General features: G+C 37.6%; 1 protein-coding gene across 1 annotated transcript; it reads right to left on the bottom strand.

The window, feature by feature from the left end:
- On the bottom strand, positions 1–12,418 carry lrpap1 (low density lipoprotein receptor-related protein associated protein 1). Its single transcript, XM_088420298.1, has 8 exons — positions 12,147–12,418; positions 10,429–10,573; positions 8,291–8,421; positions 7,056–7,176; positions 4,002–4,157; positions 3,685–3,767; positions 1,218–1,394; positions 1–1,135 (listed from the first exon to the last, which is right to left on the bottom strand). The coding sequence occupies exons 1-8, from the start codon at positions 12,315–12,317 to the stop codon at positions 1,067–1,069; spliced, it is 1,053 nt and encodes a 350-aa protein (XP_088276424.1). The 5' UTR covers positions 12,318–12,418; the 3' UTR covers positions 1–1,066.
- Positions 12,419–17,291: the final 4,873 nt, after the last annotated feature.

Below are 17,291 nucleotides of genomic sequence, written 5' to 3' on the forward strand. Positions count from 1 at the left end.
CAATTTTCATTTATGGGATTTATTCCTTGCATTCTGCTACTGAACACTAGATCAGTTTCAACTGCATTGCTTATGTACAACAACAAATCAAATCATTTAGTACAATGTGATAGTTTATAAGGAAATCATTCTCATAATATGTACAAAACAGACAATTGGTTCTGCGATTTGTAAACTTGACACCAAATCTATGGGGGAGAGATTTGCCTCAACATTTTTATATTTTTCAGAGTCACAAACATATACACAATTTCCAAGTGTTTGTTGTTTAGGATGCTGAATTCTCCATGTGAATAATTAAATGTGTTTGTGGATCTGCGTTTATTTTTGAGATATCCACATCCCTCAAGATATTCATGTGTAAATGTCTGTTCAGCCTCCATCCACCAGGAGGCAGTGTCACTCTCTAAAACATGCTCATCACAATTTTTGTTTAAAATTGTAACTTTAAAGAAGGACTGTTTTTGACACAAGTCCCGAAACAGAATACGAAAAAATATTTGCCCCCCTCGAGCTTGTTTTCATTTTTTGCCTTCACTCGGAAGGTGCTCTTTTGTTGGCTGCTGCTGCTTTAGGGGTGTAGAAGAAGAAAATGTAACAGTATAGAAGAAGAAAGTATTCTTTCCAAAGCGGTGTAAGCTTGAGGCAAACACGTATTTTGTTTCCCAACTTGTGTTGAATGAACAAATGAAGGTCAGATAAATGCTCAATTTTCTTTCTTTTTTTTTTAACTATTTCCAATTTTATGCTTTCTGTTCAACGGAGAAAGCAGCAATTCCTTCTCGCGGACAGAGGAGGAACGAGGCTTTGGACTGGAATGGTAGGTCATGATGAACGCATACACAACCCTAACAAACACATGAATATTGTGAATATATTTGCGTATCTCAAGAACACGAGAATGTATTACGTGAATAATTTTGAGACTATTCTCTCCCCATACAAATCAAGGAATTGCTAAGGTAGAACAGATTCTTCTCCAGTGCCTCAACTGGGACGCAGGACTTGAATTCATCGATCCTTCAACTGAGCTAGTACAGGACGAGAGGGGAAGACTTCATGGGTCTCACAGCTCATTGTGGGCCAGACCCTGACCAGAGATCTTGCTGTGCAAGTCTTGCATGTGTTTCTTCATCTGCAAGAAAAATGTTTTTCCAGTTTTGAATTGCTACTTGATTTACATTCGATCTCGTTAGCGGTGAATGCGCTTGAAGTACCTTGTAGCCCATCTCTCTGGTCTTCTCGGCCAGGGTGTTGTACTTCTCCTGGTTCCTCTTGATGTGCTGTTTGTCTCCTAAAGCCTCCACGTGTTGCAGCTTTTGGTGGGAAAGCTCCAGTTGCTCCTGATAGTGGCTGTGCTTCTCCACCTTGGTCTCAAAGTGATGCAGTTCCTCCTAAATGGACAAAGTGGGGACTGTTGGTTCACTCCCATGAAGCTGAAGATCTGCTCTAGTGAGCTGGGATGTGAGCAGATGTGTAGTCACCTAGGTTTATGTATGAAACTACTATAATTGAAGGTGTTTGGTGTGAAAAAAAAATGCAGTTATGGTATAATTTTCTGTCAAAGTGAGACAAGATAAGATATTTATTCCGTTTTTTTCAAATTAGATCATATGATTATTTCTGGATTACCGTGAATTTCGGAATGTGAACTGCAGTTTTTTCTCTCATGACTTGAGCCCCGTGGCTGATAGTGCTGTACAGTACGGAATTCTCAGATTTTTATTTTTTTTTTATTAGCTACCAGGGGGCAAAGGACCAGGAAAGTGAAGCTTATGTATCTGTTCAAGGTGTGCATTTGTGGAACTATGAAATAGAACTGAAAATATGAGAATCAATGTCTGTGCTTGGAAAGAGTTTTAAAAATATTGTATTAAAATTATAAAAATGACACATACATGTACATGTACATGTAAATTTTATATACAGTACGTGTATGTATATACGTGTATGTATACAGTAAAAGAAAAGATAGATATCTGAAATATGTGCAATGTGTTTATATGTTCAATAAAATAATCAATTTAACAATGGGACACGGACAGAAAGACTATGGAAGTATTGATTTTGAACTGCTATTTTACTCAGTAATCTGTCGATATTATGTTAAAAATACGTTGGCACTAAACATGCATAAATCATCAGTCTGTTGCAGATGTTTTACTTTGATCTAATTTATGATTTCACATGTTATATTCAATCATGTTTAATCAGTCAATGTTAGTGTTTTATTGTAAGTTAAACTCAAAAGAGCAGATTCTTTGATAAATCTAAAAAAATGCAGCGTTGACTCCAAGGTAAAGCTCCTGGGCCAAGGCCATAAATGATTGGACTTTTTTGACAGCATGCCTTACTGACAGAGCTTCACTACTGACAAGACATTGAGAATTCAGTGGAAACACATTTCCAAGGTCATGCAATTCCACCAAAACTTTCGGGTAATATATTCGTGTGAAGTCACTCAAAGACGCGGCGGTCAAGCAATCGCTTTCGCCGGATAAAAGATGAAAACTTTGGCTAATCTTGTGGGACTTCGACAAGCATCCGAACAATTAGGGCCACAAGTGTATTTGACTTTTTTGGGACGCCCGGGCAGAAGCACACTGAATAGCAAAAAGGAAAAATATGATGCAGAGTGGTAAATGGACGTGAAGTTATAAAAGCCGTGGCTTGTTTTGACCGCTAAGTACGAAGGAATCGTTGAGGACGGAGCTAGAAAGATGCATTTAATCTCTTATGACAAGCGGCCATTTTTACATAAGGGGATGCTTGCTGTCTTCCCTGCCTGCACTTGTCCCTACTTGGGCTCTTATGCAAATTTCCCAGACGGCTGTCTAACTCTCTTAACTCACGGTTAAGAATGAAAATGTGATTTCAACTGTAGTGGATAAAAACTTAACGATGGTGACAAAGGACCAAAAAGTTTCTTCAATTGGCCTTCTAAGAAAATATTCTCAGCAATGATATGTTTTATTTTGATTCAATACAAACATGATAAATCTGTTTACATGAAAGACTAGAGAAAAAGAAGAACATTTGCCACTGAGATGCTAAAATTCTAAGGAGTCAGACTATTCTAAATTAAATTAGGTCTCGAATCGATTAATCAATAATAATAATAAAAGTACATGAATGTAATAATCGATTAGTTGTCAACTCAGTGGAGCCGAATGTCAAGATGGTCTTTGCAAATGTGGATGGTAAAATAAGGGGATTGAACGGTCCATTTCTTTTGTCGTGCAGCCATCTGAAAAAATGAACTGCGCAGTCACGTTTTCAACCACAAACAAGCAACATGGCAGCGCTTGAGGAAAGTACATGTTTGTCAAGTTAGAAGTCAGCAAGTGTATATAAAATAATTTTACGCCTTATACATGACATGACACAAGTTATTTTGCAATCAAATTAATATTAAAACACAGATGTGTGGAGAAAATTGGTCTGGTTTTGAGTTATGCAGTTATAAGTCAACCCTTTTAATATAGATTTGGGAAATTGGAAAATTTGTGAAAAGACAACCTCGACTTGTATGCGAAAAACTACGGTAATACTCTTTTCCGAACTTCCACTTAGGTACTTTTGCCACCTCTGGAGGTTCTACTCTTATTCGAGGTGCATGCGCTCACACAAACAAAACAAATAAATAGACGAGAGCCTGTGCGTCAGGGGAGATGTAATGCCTACCTTGAGAGAGTCCAGTTCATCGTCGCTGAGGTTGGCTCTCTTGGCAGCCTCCCACAGTTCGATCACACGGGGCTCCCGGAATTCTACAGGGTGTCAATTGACACACATGAAAATTGCTTTGAATTGCCACATAGATGTACTGCAAACAAAACTTTGAGAGGCAGCGGGGACTCAACAGGGAGGGAACGATAAGAAGTAAAAGACTAAGAGTGAATCAGCAGGAAGAAATTTGCCAACAGCCTCACTGAGATGTAAGCATAATGCAGTTGGGAATTTGTGTATTGATATGCAAAGTGTGTGTGGGTGTTTCCCCTCACCGCTGTCCTCGGTGAAGCCCTCGTGGCTGAGCTTACGGAGGCGCGCAAAGCCTTGGTTGAGGTCTCTCATCTTCTGCTTCAGCTCCATGTGCTTGTGCTGCACCTCCTGCTCTTTGCCGTCGCCCTCCAGGGGGGAGATTACATTCTTGTGGATCTCTGGGAGTCAAAGAGGTACAGGTCGGGAATCAGAGAATCATGTGTGGGAGGATGAGCGCTTGAAATGATAATGTGAAGAGGAAGAAGGGTGATGAAAGAGATGACCAGGGCAGGCCAATTGCTCTTGCTATGAGAGGTTGTGGATATTAACATTTAACATTGATTTGGCGTTTTCTTTATATTGCATTGATTTTGTGGAAAGGGCACATACTGTACTGTAGAAACTGATATCAATACACTGCATTATGGGTATTGGTAAACTCATTTTGGTATGATGCTTATATGTTTTAGACCAGTGGTGCTCTACATTTTTTATAATGATGAAATATTTTTATTTATTTAATTAATTAAACCTTGGGACTACATTTGTAGTGGTAGCTTTAGACATATGTTATTATTATTATTATGGCATAAAGCGTGAAATTAGATCTGCTGAAGGGTGGCTCGGTGGGGCAGCGAATAGCACGTCCGTCTACTGCCCGAAGCCAGCTGAGATAGGCGCCAGCAAGCCTGCGATGCGACCCTTGTGAGGATAAGCGGCTCTAGAAAATGGATGGATGGATAAATCTGCTGATAACTGCAGTGACCTGTTTAAAATCTCAAATACCTTCTTTCTACTGTAACAGTTGCCCCAATACGAACAACAGTTTAAAACATTTTTTTTTTTTAATGATGTTCAATTGCTAATTTAGGGCACTAAGGAATAACTTAATGACAGTTACATTGACATAAGGCACCTGTTTACTAGTGACTCTGGCTCCATCATAGCTGTGTCTAGTATAAATTAGCTGCTAGCTAACAGCTCAAATGCTCCATATAGGCTGGCATGATAGACAATCATTATTCTGCACACTTTGATGATAGCCTGAAAGTTACTGTTCCTACTGATCACTTTTTAACAAACCACATTAACTCAAATGTGCAGTTTCAGCCAGCAAATGTATCGCTTAAATCAAGCCTTAGATTAGTGTAAAATCTAATGTTTCTAGAGATGATCACAGCTGCTATAGCTGCTGCTACGCATCTTATGAGTTTGTATCATTATTATTTGAAATGAATGCTAACAAAAGCTCACAATGGGCATTTCTAAATGTCTCAACTAATGCCCCTCGATGCTGAGGGACCTCAGCTACCTTCAGTACATTTTATGAGATTTTTTATTTTTGATCAACCTTGAAATCCAATAAATATAAAAGAAAATGAAAGCATACAGGAAATGAACCAAGACAGACAGTGATAGAGCTGGAGCTGGAGAAGAAGGCGGTGCAGGGGTTGATGTAGGCTGCCCCCCAGGCAGCCTGTGATTGGCTGAACATTTAAGTGCATCAGACAAGCAGAAAAGTACCTGCGGCAGGTTCAAGAGACATGCCACAGTCCTGAGCCCTAGCAGAAAGGTTCTGTCACAAAATAGCTGGGACTTGTCAGTCTCAGTCAGAGGAAACCAGTGCTAAACACAATGCCGTGTGTCAAACGGCTTATGGCTCACAGCCTGATGGAATGTCAAGGACAGAGAGCGTGAGGTGGCGGGTGGTTGCATGCGTAGTCTGATACGCTCTATGTCACAAGTGTCAAACGCAAGGCCAGCGGGCCAGGTCCAGCACTTCATGTCACTTTACTGTATTTCAAGCTTGCCATAATTCTGCCTTTAATTCAATCGAAGTGTACTGCACCCTCTGGTGTACGCGCAATTATTAGCGAAACATGACGACTTCATCAATAACTTCCAGTTAGTATTGCACTGTATAACAGTACAACAAAACGACTGCTAGGGCCCTCCCGATTAAATATGCCGATCTTGGTCCTTAAGACATCTGCCAAATATAATTGACTAAACGTACTCTATTTAAAGCTGTTGTATGCAAGACACACTGGTGTCAGTATTTATTAAACATTACTCCATACTATAACCTTGCATGCTTAAATATAAGACATCAAATTTGTTCATAAGCTCATTCTGCCACCCTGTCACACACAAAAAGTCACCATTTGTTAAAAACATAAATAAGAAAAAAAAACAACAGCAACATACGTACATTATCATCAATGAGTTAAATATGGCACTAAATACTATCAACTGCTAGTGCCACAAACACATGACAAGAGTAAGTAAGTAAGTAAATAATAAATAAAATTAACACAATTTGTGATATTTGAATAAAGAGATGTATATATGACTAACCCTTTAATGAGCTAGACATCAGAGTATTTACACTACACAATATGAGGGATGTCAACAAGATCAGATCAGGGAAAGATGCGATTGAAAAGTGTGCAATTATCCAGGATTACTGTAAATGATGACAAACTGGTCAGATTATACAGTGTGTAGTAGTATATTGGTTGTTTGTATCAATTTGGAGAAGCATTAAATTATGGGTTGTTAATGGAATAAAAATAATTGGGAATCCCTACTAATCCTTCTGTCTGAGTTGTGTAAGAAATGGGTTTATCCTGTGTATGGGTCTGGAAGGTAAATTTAAATAAGACACATAAAAATCTCAGTCAATCTCAAGTCCATGTCTGTTCCATGGAACAGAGTGTAGGCAATCAAAGAAACATTCTGACTAACACACAAGGAAGCAGTGGTAACATAAAAGTAATGTGACAAAGTTCTACTTCTTTTTTTTTTTTGCATGATGTTTTCCATCAAACAGATTTAAATATTCAAAGTCAACAAGTGAGCAGATGGCACTTTTTTTATATATCTCCCTAATTTATTTCTAAGATTGTTTTTTTTCTTCTTCAGAAAACATGATTACTTTTCAAGACACATTTTGGGGCGTGAGAAAAATCAGGTGTGTGAACATAAAAACGTTTTGTGGAAATGCTTAGTGAAGGCTGACATTCAGAGAAGTGTACTTCATGTGCTTGCGAGGACAAGAAAGGTTGAACGCTCACCCTCTGTCCTGGTCACAGTATCCATGAGGATGTTGTATTCATGGATTTTGTCCTTGTGGTGCTGGAATTCTCTCTTCAGATTCAGCAACTCATCCTCAGTGAACTTCCCAGAGCTTTTTGCCTGCACAAGGAAACATAAATGGAATTGGAGGTAAAGAATAAAGTGCCTACACCTTTCACTGACTGTTCCTTCTGTTATGAGATTCAAGTTTTCATGGCTTCTCTTGCCAAAGTGCTTGCTCAAATGGGATGTGCTTTGTTTTATTTAGTGTAAGAGCAGCATGGCCCAGGGTCTGCTAAAAATGTGATTTGATATCGTCTTGGATATTGCCACTAGAGTAGGAAAATATGATTGCTAGCAAAATGTTATATCCATTTTCCATCAATTTGCATGTGTGTGCATTCCCTAAAAGTTCAACAATTAATAAATCAATCAACATATAATCAAGCCTTAAATTAATCAATACAAATATTGATAGTTAGCGGCTTTGTTCAACATTATCAGAATTGCAACCTCTCAACAGTAAATCTCACATTTCTGTAATCCTTTATGTATGAAAGAGGATGAGGGCCAATGAAGAAGAAAAAAAAAGTTGTTTCAGAACTCTCACTTGAAAGTCAGATTTCCAAGATTAATGTTAGAAAGATGACAAAACCATAATTCTGACTTTAAAGTGAGAATCTCGACAGACCTTCAATCAGAATTCTGACTATTCTCTGAATTTTCACTTCAGAGTCAAACCCTGAAAGGATATAAGTCATAATTTTGAATTAATTATTGAATTATTATTCCGTGCTATTGTGAAATTGAATCAATGGCCTATTCGCGTTCAATCACTCTCTGTCTCGCTTGACGTAGGCTTGGATGGTATGATCTCTCCAAGACAAAGTGCAGCATGGGCGCAGCACACGAATTTACCTCTCTAAATATTACACATTGTCCCTTTAAAGACACTGAATTTGTGGCAGCAAAGCAAATGCAATAGTGGTGTACAAGTGAGGTTGATATTTAACCACAGGTGCTGCTGGGTTGGGTGAGAACAAACATTTAAACTTGTTAACAACAATATAAATAGTAAACAGAGCCCATGTTTGAGAATTATTGCTGTGGTGGTACTGTGATGTAACGTAACCGAGTGTGAAAAAGTGAGCCTGGTGCCAGCCTTAACACAAAAAACAACAAATCCAGATGGTGTTCACACTGTGAGCAGATTGCAAACAACACACACACCCACCTTGTTCCATAGTTTATCCAGCTTGGGATCTTCAAATATGTCGCCGTCTTTAATATCATGGTCCTTCAGAGAGTTGCTCTCCAGAGGTCTTGTGTCTCTCTTGCCATCCATTCCGTACTTGGCTAGGATCACTATTTAACAAGGGCAAAGTAAAAAACTTTAAACTAAAATAAAGAAATACAGCATGGTCTCATCTCTGCAGCAATCACAACTTCATTTGTTCAGTTAAGAATATTTCTTTAAAAAAATGCTAGAGTGGCGCACAATCTTTAATGCAGTTAAACTCAAGCCTTTCATGGTACACGTTATTCTACACCAGAGTCTTTCTGAGTCTTCACTAAACTGTCTCGGCAAAGTTCTACGTATACGTCAAAAGTAAAATGAAAAAGATTCATGAGAACTCATTCGGATTAAAAACCGCCACACTTTCATCCATCTCGTGATTATCTTCATATTGCATACGGTTAACATCAAGGTAAAATCTTGCACCCCAAATTAGTCACTTTTCCTAAGACCCCCAAAACATCATGTTTGTTGAAACATTGACTTTGCATTATGAAAGTGAGTGAGCTCTTTTGAACGCTTTAGATTCATAAACAATATGGAAAAACAACACACACATGTGGACTGACTAATATAGATTAAAAAAAAAAGAACATTACAAAAGTAGAGGCGCAACAACTAATCGGTAACTAATCAGTTATGATGACATTTCGCCAAAATGCCAGCGATAGACATTTATTTAGTATCGCTGCTTATTGTACACTGACTACAATCACAATGCTCGATTTGGCTTGGCCCTCTTTTTGCAGTTAACCGTTATTGCAGCAGCTGATTCGGTATCACTTCAAATGCTGTCATTAAGTCATCACTGATTAACCACTTAGGGTTTGGGTGCGCACGCACGTATGCACACACAATGACTGAACCCCTCATAATCATGATGCAAAAACTCAAAGAAGATCCACTAGTTACATGTTAACCTTTTATGGATAAGTGGTATTTAATAGGACTCGTAGGAAAACAAGCAGACAGCAGCAGTACAAAGGTGCAATGAAGGTCACTTGTGGTCATGTGCCTTCAGCGTTGTAATTTCTTATTCCAAAAGTTACAAGGACACTGACGCAGTCCAAAGTGTAAATGAGGGGAAGTCCAGATGGCCTTTGTGCTTCACTGATGCAGGTGTTCATGAATTATTCACATCTCAGGTCTCATACCACAAACGTATGACAATTCTGTCACATCAAAATGAACAACAGAGGGAGGGAAAACGCTCAAAACAACAAAACAATAACGAAACATTTCAGTAAGATATCACTGATTGTTGTTGATCAACATGCTACAGTTAAGGCAAAACTTACAAAAAGGAAGGGATATTTGGCATTCAGGAGAAATGTTAGGATGATGCAAAGACTGTCTTGACATACGGCTCCATTGCTTGTCTTGGTGCACACCCTTATGTCCGAATGGCTGATGCTATTTAGATGTAGCTTATTATCATTAACGACAATATTAGCATATGGAACTTCCCAAATAATGAAATTCCCCAAAAGCACTTGGGATTTATTATCTGAGATTAAAACATTTCACTTCAAACAATCTCTAGTGGCTTGGTTCTAGGTGTTCAAACTTTAACCAGTAGGGGGCGGTCAAGCACAAACCATGCCCATCTTACTTTTCAAGAAAAAGACTACCAAGAATAAGAACAGGAAGTTACTGACCTCACAGTAACTAACACACACCTCATTTTTACTCATGGAAGTAGATTTAAGGACATTATTACATCTGTAATGTACATTCAATTACATCAATTATGTATGTGTGAACTCTATGGTAGTTGGTGTTCGTTGAACATAAAAGGCAATCGAGCTAACGCTAATCACAATTGTAAATTTGTTAATGTTGGCAAATTTTGTTGGTGTCTAAAAATATATGCGTATAAATATGTACAATATATAAGATAATAATCAGTAGTTATAATTTATATATTACTTAAACTCACTTTCAACTTTATATCATTTTAAAAGAATGGGTGGTGGGTGGAGGACTCATTTATTCGAAGCAATCGATTTAAAAAAAAATCTTATAACAATGCAATCCACATGTTTTAAAATAATTCAGTAGAGAGACCAGCTCACCATTGAAGTTACGCCGGATTTGAGCCTCTTTCTCTCCATTTTCATCCAGTCCCTCAGCCTTCATTTTCTTCCATTGCAGCTCAGCCTTCTCCTGGATTTTCAGGTCACTGTGCAGCTCAGCTTGCTTCACGGGGGACAGCTGCATCTGTCAAGACAAAGGACACCATTAGACTTTGTCTGTTCCGCTGATCAATACTGCATATTTCATTCATATACTGGCACTTACTTTTATCACGGGTAAAACATAAATACACACACAGACACAGACACACAAAAGAGGTTTGGTCTCTGGCTGTCAATTAAGCCTGCTCATGTTTCAAAATATTCTGACCTTCAGTCGCTTTTATGCACTTACTTTTTCTGTTTTAAGATTAACCTGTACGAAAGCTGTAAAAAAAAAGCAATTAACAGTTGTTGAATTTTGATTTATATTTCTTTATTTCTTTTGTTAATGTTAAAAAAGATACTGTTTTAGGTATACATACAATTTTTATAGATAATAATTATCAGTGTTACGACTGGTGGGAAGTGAAAGGTTTTCTTTCATGGGGGTGACTTTGCAACAAATAATTGAGAAGCACTGGTCTATACTGTCCTTGTTGAACCAGAATTTTGAACATATTCAAAATTTATTTCCAAAAAAATTGTGGCTGTGCAAGATTTTTTTTTTTTAACTACCCACTCAAGCAGTAAAGTTGTTGTATTTTTTGCATTTTGCAATTTTGCTCCAAACTTCTACCCTGTTATCAGTAATATAATAAAAATCAGTGTAAACACGAACACTTCAAAGTCACATGGTGTGTCCCTAAATTTTCTAATTGCATCCCGCATCACTAAAATATAATGTTTGGGGCCACTGAGGTCATAATAAACAAAAAGTAGTTTAGAACCTAGATATCAACTTTTCAAACTGAGTCACAGCAAATCAAATCAAATACCACTGAAAAGTCGCTTTGAAATCGGAAAGTCCCTGAATCGTACTGCACACCATGTATCCAGAAACGTATCAAATCATCTTTAACTGAGGAAATACACACTCCAATCACAAAAATATCTCTAAGTCTTGGTGTGGAATATTAAAAAATAATGGGGTTCATGGGAAAGACATAGTTGTCTTTAAAAAGATGCTGCATGTATGAGGTTTGCTAAAAAGTGCTCGGATGTTTCACAGCCTTATTGGCCAAATTTTGGACTAGTGGACAGATTAAATCTTTTTTTTTTTCCCCCCCAACTGTGAGGCATGGTGGAGGGAGCAATTTGGTATGCACAGGCTTTGCTGCCTCAGGATCTGAACAATTTGCTATTGTCAACAGAATATTCACAAGTTTATCAGTTTGTTTTGCATAAAAAACGTGAGGCCGTCTGTACATCATTCACGGCTCTGGAGAGGATGGGTGTTGCAATCAATAACAGAATGGTTTTAGACGAGGCAAATTGTGTCCTAAAGTGATGACTTCAACCCAGTTGAGATGCTCAAGAGACATGACCTCAAGAGAACTATTCACATCACGCCAATTAATAAAACTCCCCCCAAATTCAGTTTTTTTCCTTCCCACTATACTGTAGTTCACGAAATTAAGATTTATCTGATTATGTCATTTCAACAGGGTAACCATTTAGTGGATCAATGTCAGCGACCTTACAGCGAAGTCACTACATATCGCACTATACATTCGGAAGAGATTTTGAACACATATATGTGTTTTAAACATACGTACCCGTAAAGCCTTGTTCCACACTTGATTTAACTTTGATATCCTGAATTCAACCGTCTGGTCATCACCGCCAGTTTTGATGGGTTCGTTCAACTCTCGAGAATATTTCCCGGCAATTACACATGCAGCAAGAGAAAGGACAAAAAATGAACACAATTCTTTCATCTTAAACATAAAAAAACAACGAAAACAAAGGTCCAATTAGTCAAAACGTCTCGTAGATGCCAGACGGACACTATTATTGTACGTAAGTACTGTGAGACACGTGACCAAAAATAGGCCGTCAGTTCCGCGTTAGTTGCATTGTAGATCTTGTAGTTTATTTCCTTGGTCACTGCAGTTGATAGCACTGTGAATTCTTTGCTTTTAAACTACAAGTCCAAAAATGCATCAAAGCTTTGCTGCCATGTAGCGGAGACTGCAGAACTGAGCTCAATTCGATAGCTTCAACACATTTTCGCTACCGAAGGCTGCTAAAATCCACAAGTGTAATAAATACGACATTGCGAGATGTCACGCATTTTGTATGATTTAATTTTGTGTTAGAACCGAGAATACGGAACTTATAATTGTTTGCTTGAAGAATGCAAACGCCAAACATGTTTTCTGAAATGTGCTTTTTTTGCCAATAAAAAGTTGTTGCATTTACAGTTTTGGAAGACTTAACTCGATATATTAACACTATCCTGTTCTCAGCACTGGGACAAAAAATTCACATCACGGGTTGAAAATGAATACTTTTTTTACTCATTAATTTTGTTGCAATACGTGTCTGAATTCTGTTCAATTCAATTTCACAACAAGTGTTATTACTTGTTCAAAACTAGTCCAACCTCCCCAGGAGTCTCACAAGAGCTACTAGTATGTCATCAATAAAGTTTTGCATTGATGTCAGGCGGATCCCGGAAAAGTCAGACTTCCCACCTTCATCAAATGCAGCATATGACAAGTAAATATCAGAAAGGCATTTGATGAATGGAAGGCCCAGAACAGCTCTTGGTTTGAAAACAGACCCACCGCTGGGTTCACTTTTACTCAAAAGGTATGCCACCAGGAAATGAAAGGTCAAATTTCTGTCTGAAATGTAATCTCACGCTTTCTGACATGCCGACGGAAACCAATTGAGCATGCCGGAAACATTGATTATACGTATAATTATTCACCGATCTTCATTTGCCAACACTACTCACCATTTTGATTCATGTATTATTTTAGAATACAAACACATGTCCACATTTCTTAGCATAAAACTACAACAATAATAAACATATTGCCACGTCCATATAAAAAGTGAGTACTCTCTATACAAACGCAATATCAAAAGTGAGTACTCACTATGTAAAAGCAGAAATTTTCTGCAGGAGCTTGAAAACGACCCTAATCATTTGAATCAGGTGTGTTTGAGAGAGAGCGTGTTCTAAAGCGTGCAGGATACCAGCCCTCGAGGACTGGAGATCGACACCTATGATCTACAGTGATTTGTTTGTTATTTTGCAACTGACTGGTTGGCTGCTTGCACAATTATTGTACACCGTCTCAGCAATAGTATATAGAGAGAAACATTTTGTGAAGGGATGCTATAACACAGCAAATAGTCCTCCATGTCTTGACATAAACCATGTTTGTTGACACCAGTGTGTTGGCGAGTCAACTAAGGTAGGGAATGAGAGTACTGAGACTGGGGGCATGACAGACTAAAAGGAGGGAAACAAGATCACAAAAAGGCAATGAAACAATACAAGACAAACATTAAGCCAGCTTGGGTTATATTAGCAGGCTGTGTAGTGCAAGGGACAGCCATAATAGAATAAAGCGTATATTCAATCACAAGCCTTGAACAAACACAGTCATTAAGAGCAAGTGATTGCAATAAATTAGCTTTGATCATCTTGTTGCCTGTGCTAATTTAACTGCAGGGAACAACAGAGGCAGATGTCACATTTACTTTCAGTTAAGCTTGTCTCAAATTAGCCTTTTAACTTTCCAAAACCTTTAACAGTTGATTCATGTTAGTTTTTCACAAGGAACCAATAGAGTTTTTCACTAACGTGTTGCTAGAGCACACCAAATACACAATGCATATTTAATGATTTCAGAAACAGCTTTAAATTTCTCTTGCTCTCACCGTTTAATGATTTCTCTTTTACTTGCCAGTTTGATGTGTCCTTTGGTAAAAAGAGCAATGTTTGTTGTTTTTTTTGTCAAATAAAATTTTCCACACAGTAAAAATCGATACATGCAAGGTGGAAGTAAATGTATAAATGCCCCAAGACAAAAACGTAGCATTGTAAAGAAGCAAACTTGCCTCTTATGTTGGTAATTTAGCTTGAGAGAAAAGGTGGTTCACCTTCACCACTCCAGTTGAAGGAGTGGAACGTTTCCACGGTAACATGATCCAATAGGTGAGTGCACCAATTCTATCACCCTTTGACAGGCCACTCACTGTGTAATTTAACTTTATTTTTCCATCTCACTGGTTGTTTTTTTTTTCTTCTGTCTATCCCTTGTCTCTTGTCAGATCAAATTCATCATCTTATGCACATATCACATTATTTAAAACTTGATCATGGCTGTATTGGCATCATTTTTAATAGTCACACCTACGTAGTATATAGCCTTCTATATTTATTAAAGTTCAGTTTAAATAAATCACTGATGCATAACGTTGCATGCTTCACTGCACACATTTCTGTACCCTCCCTAACTTTCAGCCATGACAACAACCGAGCCTGAGCTGAATTTTTTGTTCCCTGAAATGTGGCATCAAGATGTGCCATGGCTTGAAGCACACTTAAATGTGGTGCAAGATTTCCCGCTAATGTCCTCAGCTAGCAGAAAAAAAAATGGTGCGTTTGATACAGGGTTGAACATCGGAGGCGAGATAAACTGCAGACTGCAGGACAATGCTGGTGGATTCCAAATACTGCCCCACGGATTCCACATCATGTGCAAACAAACCAAGTTCCATTTGTGGAAAGTTTGCACGCATAACACTTCAATGTATGCTTTATTTAAAATGGGTGAGTAAATATACAGAATTTATTTTAAATTTTAGGTGAATTAACAGATTTGTGACTCAAACAGTAAAATATATTTGTACACATGTTACAGTGCCAATTAACAGGAGAAAAGTGTTTTCTATTTTTTTGTGGAACCGCTCTCATTCATTAACATGGCAGCAGAGCGGAGACACAACGCAGTATGTTGAATCCACGGCTATAGTTTTCTCTTTGCCTTTCATAAAACTAATCATGTTTTCCTGCTCCAAGGAAATTAGTTTGTTTACTGAAGGAGTTTGGATAAAATAGTAGATGCTCTTCTGTTGTGATATTTGTCACTCGATTGACATACAAAGACCTTGGTAAAGCTTATCCGTTCTCCAATGTTTTGTTTGGAAGCCTTTTCATGCTTTTTGGATGGCATGTCTACATACTAGCATAAAATGTACCAGAAGTACTAGACCAAGAAGTTCATTGGCTCCTTCATTCAGCTTGATATCCTTCTAGCTACTCCTCTTGCAGCCAAAATGAACATTTTTGAATGTTTTTGTTTCTGGCACGGCTAATCACTCGCCTGTGGCTTGCTAATGTTGTCCTCTGCCAAGGCTTCAGCATTGCAGCTTTACACTTCTGAGTTACTTGAGCTACAGCCATCACCATCTCTTTCATCGTGGTTAATGCAAATGCTTTCCAAGCCCTCAAAGCAGTCTTAAATGCAGTCTTCGACGCTCAGGATGCCTTGCTACTATTCACTTGAAAAGTGCCCAGTGGTGGGTCCAACTTTTGATGGCTCGAGAAAATTTTGTGTGCTTAATGTGTGCATGTTTGCATAGCCTTTAAAATCAAAACATATTCATCTTGTTTTTTTTTTTTTTTGGCCTTTGCACGCCACTGCACTAATATTGCCAATATTATGGCTTAAGTTTAATTTGATATCACAGAAAATCAAAACAATTGAAATCCGCTAAATGTAAACAATAGTGCTCACTGTTCGAAAAATCCACATGCCTCATCTATCTTGAATACAAAAACTGAAATATTCAACATCAATATTTCAATATTTGTCATCGCAGTAACAGTATCATATATATTTGTTTTCAAACAATAAATTGCAAATACAGCATTCTGCTCACTAGAATGCAAATGTAAATATATCCCTACCTTTTGCTTCATGAAAATCTTATGGATATCAACTCAAATTGTGAATTACTAACACATGACAGCATAAAAGTGTTGATGAAAAATCAATAATTGTTCAGATCAATTGCAGATAGAACACTTAGCAATAACTGCATATGTTGATAAACACGAATGATAAATATTCATAAATTTACAATTACGCAGGGTAACATGCTACATTGCAGTTGATACATTTTCTCCATGTAGAGAATAAAAACATTACATTTATGTTGTCTTACGGGACGACTGTGTTTAATTTCATTGCTGTTGTGTGTTTACGCGCATGTAGCAGTAGTTTCAATATTCATTAAATCCTCGCAGTCTACTGACCTTTTCCCTCTCCCTCCTTGAGTCCATACCTCATTTGATTCAATAAGGGATGCTAATTTGCAAAACAAACTTTCATTTGCAAATGTATTCCTTTGAGGGTTTTGTTGGAAGAAAAGAGAAGAGACAGGGGACCATAAAGATCAATTTTAAAGATGAGTGGAATATGGAATGTGTGCTTGGTTTACAATAGAGGAAAATAAATTCAATAATTTCTTTCTTACAGGCGACTGAATCCTATTGCTTCAGCCAATCTTAAAGAAAAATGTCAAAATCTATGTCTGGGAACAAATAAGTAGTTTTATTAAGAAGTTATTAAGAAGACGTTTATTAAGAAGAGCGGGTTTCGCATTACAATTTGCATTATGTTTTTCACTTGAAGGACATAACATAAGAAAGAGTGGTGACAATTTTTTTTTTCGATTAATATAGTGTCATATTCTTGTATTCATGACAAAGGCAAATATGAGAGTCAATTCTCTTTTGACGTTTCACCATGAAAATCATCCAGAAATTGAATTAGTAACAAAACTGAAAGAAGAAAAATAGTATGAAATAATACATGGGAAGGTTTTGCTATGATAACTGTCACATGTCATTTTTTTTACCTATATTTAAGGAAGAACAATTAAGACACGTGAGC

This window comes from Hippichthys cyanospilos, chromosome 7 (genome assembly GCF_059441005.1).
Source record: "Hippichthys cyanospilos isolate Australia breed blue-spotted pipefish chromosome 7, RoL_Hcya_1.0, whole genome shotgun sequence".
Lineage (NCBI taxonomy): Eukaryota > Metazoa > Chordata > Actinopteri > Syngnathiformes > Syngnathidae > Hippichthys > Hippichthys cyanospilos.